At 41.3% G+C, this 14,066-nt stretch overlaps 2 protein-coding genes across 2 annotated transcripts in view; one reads left to right on the top strand and one right to left on the bottom strand.

Annotated features, from left to right (window-relative positions):
- Positions 1-14,066, top strand: part of LOC104952680 (neurexin-1-like) — a 379,092-nt gene that overhangs the window by 110,015 nt on the left and 255,011 nt on the right. The gene's annotated exons all lie outside the window — the stretch shown is intronic.
- Positions 9,374-14,066, bottom strand: part of LOC104949591 (mediator of RNA polymerase II transcription subunit 15-like) — a 22,360-nt gene continuing 17,667 nt past the window's right edge. Inside the window, exons 3-5 of the mRNA XM_010775974.1 lie at positions 11,245-11,395; positions 10,546-10,664; positions 9,374-9,628 (exon numbers count right to left, since the gene is read on the bottom strand). Coding sequence (XP_010774276.1) covers positions 9,406-9,628; positions 10,546-10,664; positions 11,245-11,379 — 477 coding nt within the window. The 5' untranslated portion in view covers positions 11,380-11,395 and the 3' untranslated portion in view covers positions 9,374-9,405. The remainder of the gene's footprint in view (positions 9,629-10,545; positions 10,665-11,244; positions 11,396-14,066) is intronic.

Raw genomic sequence — 14,066 nt, forward strand, 5'->3', positions numbered from 1 at the left:
ATGTCTGTACCTGAAAATGCTGCTGGTTCAAATAAAAAATGGTTAAACGAAATGGCTGTCTTTAAATGATTTACGGTAAACATTATTAACACAAGGACAACTTTCGCTGACATACTTGACTTGGACTTGTTCTATTATGTGAAAATCACATGACAACATGTTGCTGTTCAATAGAAGATAAGTGGATTTCTGAATCACGAAAAGTAATGAAAAACTAGCATTCCATCTAACATTGTGAAGAACCTTTATGTGCAGTTTTTGAGACAAGCTCAGTGAAAATTGCTAGAAAAGTTAGAAATGGTGGCCTTGAGTAACGATGAATTCTCTAATACTAGTCTTAGCCTTTATTAACCTTTTGTACAAGAGTCTGAACTCTTAGAACATGCAGAGGCAGATCTTTATTATTCTGTAGAGCCAGTATGTTACATGGCTTTAAAAAGGAATATACTGATCTGCTTCCATTTCAATCGGTCAAGGTTTACATTAAGTAGGTCTTGAATGCCATTGACCATATTAAAATACGGAAGAATTTAAGTAATTGGAATTATTTAGGGGAGGAAAGAAATATTTGTTCAAATGAAAAACCACAAGGAAAAGATTGGTTTGCGACCCAATTAAACATTTTTACTGATGAATTAATGTTGTGGAATTGCTCAAAATGCAGAACTCACTCAAAAGCCATTATTATATATACTTTTAGCAGCCTTTAATTTCCTTAGGCAATTTTTGTAATACATGCCTTAATATGAGAACTTGTTTTCCATTTTTCTTTTTCACAATGTGTAATTGAAGATTGGGTTTTATGACCATGTACAATTATTTTTACCCAACATTCTCACTGCAATAGCAACAGTGTCAAAATCCAGCTTTTGGCAAAGCTGCAACAATAATTTTACCTCCATTACAGCTCCTCCCTTGAAATCAGGACAATGATGTACAAGTGTATCTCAGGCAAGTGTGTATGTTTACCAATCGATCTACTCAACCCTGACATGTTCCGAGTCCTAGTGTCATTATGGCCACTGTTTGGTGCTATAAACAGAGTTGGACATTGCTGATAGAAGTGAGGGATATGGATGGGCCTGTACCGAGTTATACAGCAGCATGGCCATACATCTTCCAGGGTGGAGGCCTGTCAGCGTCTCACTGCCACTGAGGGTTGGTCATAGAAGCGTGCACACGCGCAAGTCCAGTATTCATGCATAACACTACGCACACACTCACACACTCCCGCACCCACATTTTTGTGGTGAAAACCTTATTTCTGCCTTGTCCCATCTTCCTATCACCAGTCCGTCACACCTTCCTTAAAACACACACAACACCCATTCCACCCCCCTGCGCGCACACACACACACACACACACACACACACACACACACACACACACACACACACACACACACACACACACACACACACACACGGTTCTTTCTTCCTTAGATGTGTATGTACACGACTCCCTGGCCGCAAATCCTTCAGTAGGATGGATGAGTGTCTCCAGCCCATTCATCATCCGCCTTATCCGTCACCCTCGCCACTGTTTTTATATCAGCCAGCAGTCACACTGACAACTGATGGCCCTCTCTCCCTCTCCCTCTTTTCTTTCTGTTCTCCCCCCCTCAAGTATTTCTCGTGCCATTTCTCTTCTTTCTCACTCCCCAGTGCCCTACTTGCTTTGCTTGTACGCCTGACAGTGTTCATGCACGCATTCTTTCTCACCTGCCCGCCTCCTCCTTGTTTCCCCCCCCCCCACTCGTACAGATCTCCTTGCTCCACCTTCCGCTCTTCCTCTCCCACCCTCCCCTTCTCGTCTTCCCTCTCCATCTATCTATCTCTCTCCTGTGCACCATTGGGACCAGAGTGGCACCTTCAGAGCGGGCCATAAAAAGGCCCTATAAAAAGCCTCAACACGGGGAAGAAAGGGTAATGATGAAATTTAACTGCTCCTCTTGGTGCACCTGGGGTCTGGCCCTGTGTGTGTGTGTGTGTGTGTGTGTGTGTGTGTGTGTGTGTGTGTGTGTGTGTGTGTGTGTGTGTGTGCGTGCGTGCGTGCGTGCGTGCGTGCGTGCGTGCGTGTGTGTGTGTGGATATTGAGCATGTGTGTGTTTCGTGTATGTGTTTGTGTGTGTTTGTCGAGCGTGAGGCCTGGGCACTGAACCGGAACTGCCCTGCGAGGGGGGTCAATGTCACGGCACCGCCATGAGAGTTATCGCTTTTTAAAGACGCGCTATAGATTTTGTGAGGGAACTCATTTACACCGGCATAAAAAAGGAAGGTGGCAGGGGAAGTTTAAACTCTAAAAAGGACGGGGGGACTGGGACCGGGAGGAAAATGGACTCGATGGCTTGAGTGGCCTCACAGGTGAGATTTAACCCTTTGTGGAGGATGGACACTGCTTTATATCACTTTTTTTCCACAGACAGACTGAAACAAAAGCGAACCTAGGAGCGACTCAATTGTGCCTTTGTCTGTTAGGATGCTCGCACTTTATTGTAGTATACTATGTACAGTATATGTCTATAAAAGCCATACGGAGTTATGTCCACTGCAGACTCCGAAATAGTATGTTGTTAAAGTGATTTATGAAGTGTGTCCCTTCAATTGTTTTTAATGTTTTATTGATGCAGGAGAGCCATAACGTCAATGAATAGATCCCATTAAAATCTAATGGCCTTGTGGTGCATGTGTTTGTTGATGCAAGGTAAATTCTCCAACTATATGTGTGTGTGTGTGTGTGTGTTGGATCCACATGCACAATCATGCCTGTGTGTTAGGGCAGGACTATTTTCAGTTACTGGCTAGAGCCCAACACCCTTCCCAGGCTCAGATGCTGGCTCACTGGCCTCCCCTTTCCTCCCCTGCCTCCCACCTGTCCCTGGCTGCGGTCCTCCTCGGCTGGCCCGCCGGCGTGGAAAATCAGGCTTTGATGGGCCTGTGGGGACTGTAGGAGGGGATGGCCGGGGTTGTGGAGAGGATGAAAGCCCCGGGAGGAGCAGCATGCACTGACTGACAGGGCTTGACACTGAAAGGGCCCGGCGCCCAGGCCTGGCACTTTTCCTCCCCCAGGCCTCATTGACTGGCCTGCAGAGCAGGGTCCCATAGTGACTTCCAGGGCCTCCATGTAAAGAGCCTTTTTTTCAACAGCAATGTGCTAATCCAATTCAAGCTGCACTAAACAAGATTGTATACAAAATTGCAGCCTTCTTATCTCCCAAAATGACAAATTGGGGTTGCAACCTGTAACCCGTAACCCTAACCCCAACCCTAATCTGGCTTCCCTAATCTGGCTTCTCTCATTTGCCCTGCAACGCATTTATATTACAAATACATCAAATGTAGACGTATAATAGATAATTGAAAGCTCTCCTTCAGTCAGCTTTGAGCCTTTTCTTTTCATACTTGAAATTAAAACATTATTAAAAACTAGACAAATCCTCAACAAACGTGAGGATTAGTTCAATCAAACTATTATACATCATATACATACGTTTTTCCTTAAAATAATTACCGACCAAGTCTTAGATGGACTCTGCTTCCCACCCTAACCCATATATCACTTAACCTCTGGTCTCTGAGTAGAGGGTTAGTTAGAGTTTACTGGTCTTGAAGCTTATAATTATTTACTTTTACCCACAACAAATCCACATTACAGATGAATATTTATCAAATTCTCAATGTGTTGATATTTAGTGAAACCATCAATGGTCAACCCTACAAGTTATAACTGAAACAATCTATGAACAGAGATGCAAATATAAAACCCAAATTGTCAACAATAGTTTTTTCTTCAAGGCACCATCATCCGCATGATGATGAGTTGGACGGTATCAAAGTCATCAGGAGACAAAAACATGAGGCCTTAATAATAATAATAATAATAATAATAATAATAATAATAATAATTGTGAAACACTTACCTACAGAGACAAGTATCAGTTAATATGAGATACTGGATATTTGTTTGTTTGATATTGGTTATTAACTGTTGCAATCTTTAATTGCCAAGCGACATAATTGCACCAGTCTGTGTGGTATGTCCATCCTGCCAATGCAAAATCCAATGAAACATGTGCCATGCATAAATTACATCTACTTCCTGCAAAACAGCTTATTGCTAAAAGGATTATGGTGACACATATAAACAACACAAACATGCTAATCCTCATTAGTACTGCTGAAAGCCCCTCTGATGCAGTGGTGGAGAGGGGGCACATGTAGCCAGGAAGGATGGTGGGAGGCACAGAGACAGTTAGTTGCTAATGCAAATGGAGTTGGAATCTGGAGTGTACACACAGACAGACAGGTTGTGTGGTTTGCTCGCGTCAGATACAAGTTGATCGATAGTGTGTGAGTGTGAATGAGAGGAAGGGGTCGAAGAGGAGAAGAGTGGCAGTAGACACGGACCTTCAGCCAACAGTGCTGGCACACACCGCAGACTCCCTCTTGGTTTTTGGATCTGACAACGCCAATGTAATAACAGATAAATAGAGAGGGCTTGTCAGGCCACAAAAGCAAACAGCTTGGGCTTGCCAAAGAGAACAGAGGGAGTCAATGTTGTAGGGTGTGCATATGTATTTGCGCATGTAGAGAAAGGAGAGAGAGTGAGAAAGAGCTAATGGCTGACATCTGGCAGCAGTCGCACCCATCTGAGTCCTGCGCTTCAGCCCCATACTGTCATGCTGAATGATAAAGCAGAGGGATTGCCTTGGAATCGGCACACTTGTAAAGCCCCCTGGCTAGCCCAACGGCCATGGGCAGGACGGCATATTCCAGCCATTCTCCGGTTAATGTGCCAATTTGTTTTCCAGATCGCTTAAAGGAGGACTTTATCGCCATGTTCTGTGGTAGGCAAATGCTAATAAAATGGTCTTTTGCTTAAATGTACTTAATTGGCCACAGCTCGAGGAGGAAAACGAGAGTTTGCCATGGCCAAAACGTTTTGCAGATGATCCCCTTTCCATCTCATACACTGCCCCCAACACCAATCCAACACTTTGAAATATACACACTCCCGTCATCTACCTCCACCTGATCCACCTTTTGACCCATTGATAGATGCAACCAGTGATACAGTATGCTTTACTCTAAAGAGGGTGGTGAAAATTGCACAGCACATCACCAGGATGGAGCTGCCATCCATGGAGGACCTTTACTCCCAGCGGCTCAGGAAGAGAGCCCTCAGGATTACAAAAGACCCCCATCACCCCAGCCACAAACTGTTCTGTCTGCTGCCGTCTGCCGTCTGGCAGGCGGTACCGCAGCATCTGGACTAAAACCACCAGACTCAGGGACAGTTTCATCCCACAGGCCATAAGACTTGAACACCTGAACTTGCACAATTTATTTTAATTTTTTGGAGTATTTTATTTTTGTAAAAATGTATGTCTTGTTATTGAGGAACCTTTGACTTACGTTTTTCATTAATTTCATAACTACACCGTAGTTGTGTATATGATATGACAATAAATCTTTGAATCTTGAATCTTACTAGCCAGCCGCTAGATGAGGACAAATTTGGCAACTTAATGCTCTTGTAAAAGTATTGGAAAGAACATTTAATTGTGGAGAAACTGTGCTGGTAGCGTTCAGGCATTCAGCACACTATTTGGAAATATAACACTACATTTGGCTGACAAAAATTGGAAGACCAAGTTGGCAGACATCACTCACTGTGACTGGGAAGAGATGAGACAAAAGGAAATGACAAAGAAAAGGATTGGTGAGGAGGATGTGAAGGTGAAGCAGGATCTTAAGGAGTAAAGGATGGGATAAATGTAGCTGGTCCTGTGCCAGCTCTGAGCCTCAGCCAGCCGGGTTCTATCAGGGGATGCTCTTCAGAATCTGGCCACATACTAATTACTGGCGGTTTTGTTCAAGAAATTATCTCCATGTCCATTGCTGCATTTCACAGCAAATTATCCGTGGAAATCCCGAAAACCAATAAATAAGGCTGAAATTGTTCATTGGGGTCTCTGCTGATTGTCTCACTCACTTTCTTTGTCCTCCCCACTAATGCTAAAGAAATTAAGAGCCCATTTCCTTTATTTGGGAATTCTTTCTGCCCTCAAAAAAAGACACCAATAAAGGCTTTGTTTAGGTTGCGCTGTGAGGTAGCGATAAGCTTTCAGTATGGATGCCAGTGTGTAAAAAGCGTTCTCAGTGCTGTTACACACATATACAGTGGGGCAAAAAAGTATTTAGTCAGCCACCAATTGTGCAAGTTCTCCCACTTAAAAATATGAGAGAGGCCTGTAATTTTCCTCCTAGGTATACCTCAACTATGAGAGATTGAATGAGAAAAGAAAATCCAGAAAATCACATTGTCTGATTTTTAAAGAATTTATTTGCAAATTATGGTGGAAAATAAGTATTTGGTCACCTACAAACAAACAAGATTTCGGGCTCTACCAGACCTGTAACTTCTTCTTTAAGAGCCTCCTCTGTCCTCCACTTGTTAACTGTATTAATGGCACCTGTTTTAACTCGTTATCAGTATAAAAGACACCTGTCCACAACCTCAAACATTCACTCCAAACTCCACTATGGCCAAGACCAAAGAGCTGTCAAAGGACACCAGAAACAAAATTGTAGACCTGCACCAGGCTGGGAAGACTGAATCTGCAATAGGTAAGCAGCTTGGTGTGAAGAAATCAACTGTGGGAGCAATTATTAGAAAATGGAAGACATACAAGACCACTGATAATCTCCCTCGATCTGGGGCTCCACGCAAGATCTCACCCCGTGGGGTCAAAATGATCACAAGAACGGTGAGCAAAAATCCCAGAACCACACGGGGGGACCTAGTCAATGACCTGCAGAGAGCTGGGACCAAAGTAACAAAGGCTACCATCAGTAACACACTACGCCGCCTGGGACTCAAATCCTGCAGTGCCAGACGTGTCCCCCTGCTTAAGCCAGTACATGTCCAGGCCCGTCTGAAGTTTGCTTGAGAGCATTTAGATGATCCAGAAGAGGATTGGGAGAATGTCATATAGTCAGATGAAACCAAAATAGAACTTTTTGGTAAAAACTCAACTTGACGTGGTTGGAGGAGAAAGAATGCTGAGCTTGCACAATTGTCGGCTGACTAAATACTTTTTTGCCCCACTGTACCTAGGCTGTGCACATTGGAATTAGTGTAGTAAAAAGGAAATGTTTGGATGTATATCCAAATATCTTGTGTTAGTCAGCTTAAGAAAGAAAGATTGTAATCCAAGGGAAAACAAAAGAGAACAGCAAAAGGACAAAAGTATGGAAAATAGATGCAACTGCAGCAGTGTGGTGAAAATACTGTGCGTCTTATCTATTGTGATTTATCAAAACACTGAGCTCTTTCCAAAGCACTGATGAAATAACTATAAAAAAGTAAATCCTAAAATGTGTTTAATCAATTAGTCCAGATACAATTTATTGTAATTCGGAACATAATGCAAATAAAACACTAATTTAAGAAGCAAATATTTAAAGTGTTTGGGATATTGGTGACCAAGGTGGGTGATTCAGCAGCTCCATATTTAAGTCCATTGCCAACTCACATTGCCAATGCGGGAATTAATGTGGCCTATAAGAAGTGAACATGAGAGTAAGTGTGTGGATATCCTGACAGTGTATAAAAGAGAAGCTTGTTTGTGGAGTTTACATCCTGTAACATAAATGTAATTAACATTTGCCTCTGCATTATTAATAACCAAAATATGTCCATAAACTTAACAGCACTGTATTCAAATGTGCAGTTTATAAGGGATTTTGTTTGCCCAAACCTTAACACATAGGGAAAGGAATTCAACCATCTCCAATACTACTCTTTGAATATCAACCATCGACCAAAAACAATTTAGTATCCATAAGTTGAAGAGACGTCACTGGAGACTGATATAAGATACATAAACAAAATATTTGTGTACCTATCATTACCATCACTTTTCCTTGAATTAATTACATATTTTATCTGATCAGATTCAAAGAAAGCATGGCTGAAGGACGCTCTTGTTTTTATACTACATTATATTGTTGCATTGACATCATTTTAGAGAGTTGTACGCACATTTGTGAATATACAGTATACTAATGTAAGGTGCACTGAAGGAGAATACATACCAGTCCAAGTACCACTTGGTGGGAACGATATGGAATTTAAGAAGAAACAGTAGAGCTAAGGGCTCTGCCAACAATAACTCTTTGGTTTTATTACATGAAATACAATTAAAATAATTCAGAAAGAAAGCCAGGAATATGCTCCTTTTCCTTTGCAAAGGAAAAGGAATATCCTTACAAGTCAAATGCTGCATTGTGTATGTGTAAGTGTGTCAGTCAAAATAGAACAGAGTAAAAAAACTAAATATAAATTTAATTTGTTTTCAATATCGCTAACCCTAACCCTGACCCAGGCCTTTTTTAACTATTGTTCCTGGCTATTAACATCTGTAATAAAAGGCAAAAAACAAGGAAGCAATATATGGACTTCAACTAACTATCACTATTTTGCCTAATCACTCACTGGAACCAAATGCATTCAATTCCATATAAACCTACCACCCCAGTTTGTGACAGTCAAATAGGAGCCATACAGATGACTTACTTTCTTGTCTTCTACATGAACATGTCAGCTAGTGTGAATTCTAAACCCTGGAGGAGGGGTCATCAGTTAGTGACAGTAAGTGTGTCAGACCATTCTTCAGGGGGTACGGGTGGGCGTCCAGACCATCCAGGCCCCGACACACCCAGAGGATGAGCAGAGGAGTGTATGTGTGTGTGTTGAGGGTTAGGAGATGTATAGAGGTGCTATACCCAAATGACAAGCCCACTGGTTTCATGGCAAGGCACAATTAATGATCCGTGCCAACATTACTAGATGAAAAATCTCCACTGTCCGAGCATCGCCTGCCCAGCCTGGCAACTAAAATTCTTCATTAGGTCTGCCGATGGAGGAGAGGGGGTGAGAGACTGTGTATCATCTTTAGACCGATATTGGAAAAATAGAAAAAACGCCAAAAACCACAACCTAGAAAAAACTGAAACATTTTTAGCAAAGGTAGGTTTAGCAGCTTTTTTGGAAAGTGGTAATAGACATCATAAGCGAATATTAGCCTGTGTTATTTTGTCATCAACCTAGTAACTTTTGTCCTCCGGTTGAAAATTGACCCCATCTGGTTTTGACTGTTGAGGATTAATACAGTATAAATTATTACCACATTTTTTGTTGCACCTTCTTAGCCAACTTAATTCCAACTCATAAAAACACATAATACACATGCTATATATATATATATATATATATATATATATATATATATACACATACAGTATATATATGTGTGTATATAGGGATAACGATTTATTTTTGTCCAATCATGAATTTATATAAATGCCTTCCTATTTTTTATTAGAAATGTTAATGTATTTTCAGTTGTTTACTGTTAGCATAAAAGCTAATGCTAACTTAAATAGAATGTGATTTATGTAGCTCTTAATCGGTGCGTCTGTGTTTGTGTAAGTACCTGGAGTATTTAGGGGCCCAGGTGAGGGGACTCCGTAGTTCTGGGGAGTCCGGGCGTTGGCGGGGCTCTGTGAAGGCTGAGGGGACGGGCTGGGCTGGAACCCCCCCGGCGACGGTGTGGGGCCGGAGCTGCAGACAGGAAGCAGTTCAAAACCCGAATCACAGACGGACAAAAAGATGCTTTGATGTCAAAACGTATTTTTTTTCACTTTCGGGGAGTCAAATCAATAAACCAATGTTATTCCTGATTGCTACAACACATTTATTTATTTTCTGAGTTTTAACCCAGGCGTTTGTTTGAGTGTTGGACCATAACTTTAGACTCTTCTTTTGTTCTTTAGGTTTTTCTTTTCATTTTGTTCTTCGGATATTTATTTTTAACCCGGGATAACAAATATGCCAAAGATTTTGCTAAATATTTTTTATTAAATAAAATAAAATAAAATAAAACAATACTGTAAGAATTACAGAATGCTTAAAAATAAACACTTTTAAATAAAAAAAATAAACCGTGTGTAGCACCTGGAACTAGGATACTTTACAGTGGTTGTTTGTTTACATAATGCTGTTATTTCCTGTAGGCCTATATTAAATACTAGATTGAATATTTTTTCGCAGTTTGTGATAAGTCAATAATTAGCACCAACATTGAATTTGATGCCTTTTCATTTTCTGAGCAGGACACTAAGAAAATAGCATGCCTTTTTTATAATAGAGCGAACATGAGAAAATGTCTCCATCTGGCTGAAAATAGTATAAAGTTGCATCTTAAAGCCAGGGCTTTAGATGTAAAGCCTGATATAATAAATAAAACTGAATTTTATACATTTTCAATTTTGGCATTTTTGACTGAGTGTAGTTTGTATTAACTATTAAATATACACTTAATATAGGAGCTGATGTATACTTACTTAAAGAAGGACAAATGCATTTACACAAACAGAATTATTAAACATTTTAAGATGTCCTTAATGAGGCATAAGGGTTTATTACTGTCATAATTATTATTTATGTTGTTATTATAATTATGATACAGCTAGTAGTACCTGGCTGAGTTAGGCTGTGAGCTGGGGGGCTGAGGTGATGGCTGGGGAGGGGGGGGCATCGACTGTGGCGTCTGCACCTGCACAGGTGAGGGCGATGACATCATCGAGTGCTGCTGTACCTGAGGGAAGTGACAAAAGGATAAGGCCAATTCAGTATTACATTCACATTGAATAACTTTAAGACCTTTTACTCCTCCAGGGGGCCGGACACATTCGCTTCAAAGGGCCTTTTTAGGCTTGTGGTTGCTCCCTTTTCTGTAGAGTTTAGATTAAAACCTCTTAGTTTAGAGTTATGTCTCTGGCATAACTTCCCTCTTTATATTTTAACCTACAGTGGCCTGTAAAAAAAAGCAACCTAAAAATATAGTAATAGGTGTTTTTTTTTTGTTTTTTTAAAGGAAACAAAAATAATTTCAGTGTTTTGTTTTCTTAAAGGTTGGAGGGTTTTTGTTCTCACAGATTTCAGACTTTATAACCTCAGAGAATACTTAATTTTTTTGTAAATTTGCCACTTGAATATCACAATATTGGGATTATTTTTTCCAATTTTTCCAGTTTTTTCCCTCTATAATATAAGACTTTAATCTGTTTATATGACAACATACTGTTTTGTGCTGAATCTTTTCATAAGAATACACGTCCCTAGCAGTAGACAGAGGCACATGGGGGAGGGGCAGAGGTCAGAGTGCGGATAAATACCTGCTGTGTCATAGGCTGTCCTCCCACAGCGGCAGCAGCAGCGGCGGCTGCGGTAGCTGCAGCCGCGGCGGCAGCTGCAGCATTTGGAGGCGGGATAGAGGGATTCAGGGCTCGAGGCATCCGGGCTGGAATCATCCCAGGACGAACCAACTTCAGAGGACAGGTGAGCACACAGACACACATTAGCCCCTATCCTCCACTCTAACCCTGATGCCTTATGGTGCGTTTGGACATGAACCAAAGGCAAGCCATTAGGCACTTTCACATCGGAGTACTTTTCCCGTACTTTTCTCAGAAATAGTTCCGATAATTCCTGGGGTGTTGCGTTCACACCAAAAATATATTTTTTTAGCATTAGCCCAGCACACCAAAGGAGAGAGACTAACTTATGGCAACACAAAATAAAACGTGGGATCGGTGATGAGGAGGTTTCGGCGCTTCTGGCGAGTTACCCGGGGATTCGGGTGGCGATTTACTGCCACCCAAAGTCCCGGACTCCGGGGGGCTCCGGGACTTCGGGTGGCAGTATACACCGTGAAGTTGTTTGCGGCCTGCCAGTAAACCCAAAGCAGAAGAAGAAGTGACGTCAGCGGCTTCATTTGTTTAATCCTCCCTCAGGGATTTATTCTGGTGTGAACGCGATTTACTAGATAGTTTCGGGGAATAAAAGTTCCAGGAACTATTCCTGGGAAAAGTACTTGGTGTGAAAGCGCCTAATATACATACCAGGGTTTCCGATAATTACCGGTTTTTAGCTGGTAAAATTTATTTTAAAAACTGTAAATTCAAAACCTGCCGGTCAAAATGTCCGGTAATAATTAGAGATGCTCCGATAGCACGCCGATCATTATCGGCCGATATTCAATCTTAATAGTTTGATCGGGGCTCTCTATAAAGGCCGATCAGGAGGGTTTGATCTGATCGATATGGACATAAACGCGAGAGTATAACCGGACATGAAAATGAATCTGAACTTTTCGATCTTTTACGATTATAAACTGAAGCAATATAAAAATGAGCCCCATTAACTGATGGGTAAGTACCTGGAGTATTCAGCAGAGTTCCCGTTAGCCGGTAATTACCGGACTATGACCGGTAAAATATGCTGAAGACCGGCAAATCTAAATCTCTCCGGTCAAAGTGTCCGATCAAAAATCATTTCCGCTTAGCGCAATACCGCATCAGTTGCGCCACTTATGTGACAGACAAAAGAGTATTTGACAGACAAGAATAGTCAATTCTAATGTCTAACACTTAATGTGGAGAAAGGGGTGTCCTGTATGGGTTGATTGTGCGAGTCGACACGCAGCTCTGCATAATCACATGCAGCGTTGAGCGGACAAAACACACACTTCAGGTTAGAATATCACATCTAGCTATTTGAATTACCTCTCAAACTACCTAAACTAGTTATAGATATTTTTAGATTCAAAAGTGTACAGTAATTTACAATAATAAACGGGGCGCTCTCTCCCTCTCCTGACAGCCCGTCAGTATCATGCAGCTCGCGGATCAGTAATGAGTGACCCGACAGTAAAACTAAAAATATCTATAACTAGTTTAGGTAGTTTGAGAGGTAATTCAAATAGCTAGATGTGATATTCTAACCTGAAGTGTGTGTTTTGTCCGCTCAACGCTGNTGTGTGTGTGTGTGTGTGTGTGTGTGTGTGTGTGTGTGTGTGTGTGTGTGTGTGTGTGTGTGTGTGTGTGTGTGTGTGTGTGTGTGTGTGTGAGAGAAAGCAGGCCCGTGCAGCCTTGCAGCAGCAGCAGGTCCAGCAGGCAGCTCAGCAGGCAGCACAGCAGGCTGCCGCGCAGGCGCAGATCAACGCAGCCGCTGCAGCTGCTGCCGCCACCCCGGGACAGGTGAGACTGCAGACGCCTCAACCTCAGGTGCTTTATGTGTAAAAACTCTGAATTAAATCACACCGTTTGACAATTTATAAAGTCGCAAGATGGTAATTTGTGTCAGTTTAATTTTACATCACATTTCCCACAGAGGGGGAAATACATTGTTACAGCAAGTAATCGAGAGACGAAAAAATATATAGAACACTATTTTATAAAAGGCATGCTCATAGTATTCAAAATAAAAATCCTTTCAATTGACAGAAGACATAACTCTGAATTCAAGATGGTTAAAGTCTAAACATTTATAAGAAAATGCTTGGATATTCTGAGAATAGAGTGGTGCATTTATGAAAAATAGCTTGTATAATATTAAAGCAGTTTATCCATGAGAGAATCAGCCTCCTTTTACTCTTCCTGTTACTTTTTCTTATTTGAAACGCCTTTGCCCGGCATTTGGCCCGTTACCTACGGTTTTAAAAATATTTTATCGAAAGGTGCCGTGTCTGTAGTAAACATGCACGGCAGTGGGAGCGCACAGTTGCACTCTGTAATTAACAGAAAGATTTCACAAAACTCCTTGACAAAATACCAATACCACAGGAAAAAGAGCGATATTTGTATTGGCCTGAGCAGGCAAGTGGAAAATACGCTTCAATTCAATCAATTCATTGACTTATGTATGTATCAGGGTTTCCGCTAGGATTTTTTCTTGCCGGTTAAATGTCCGGAAACTATTTATTTTTCAAAACGTATTGTTCATGTTTCATAATAATAATAATAATAATAATAATAATTGTGTAGCAGAGTGTCCGTTGGCAGCTAATTACCGGACTATGAGTGGATATGCTGATAATTGGGTTTAAACTGAATACCAGAGTTCCCGTTAGAATTTTTTTTTTGCCGGTCAAAATGTCCGTTAAAGTTTTAATCTTCCGGACAAAATTAGAAAAGTGCCGATCAAAGGTCTTCATTGT

The sequence above is a fragment of the Notothenia coriiceps genome, unplaced genomic scaffold, assembly GCF_000735185.1.
Source record: "Notothenia coriiceps isolate Sejong01 unplaced genomic scaffold, NC01 NC01_scaffold00000339, whole genome shotgun sequence".
In the NCBI taxonomy this organism is placed as follows: Eukaryota; Metazoa; Chordata; class Actinopteri; order Perciformes; family Nototheniidae; genus Notothenia; species Notothenia coriiceps.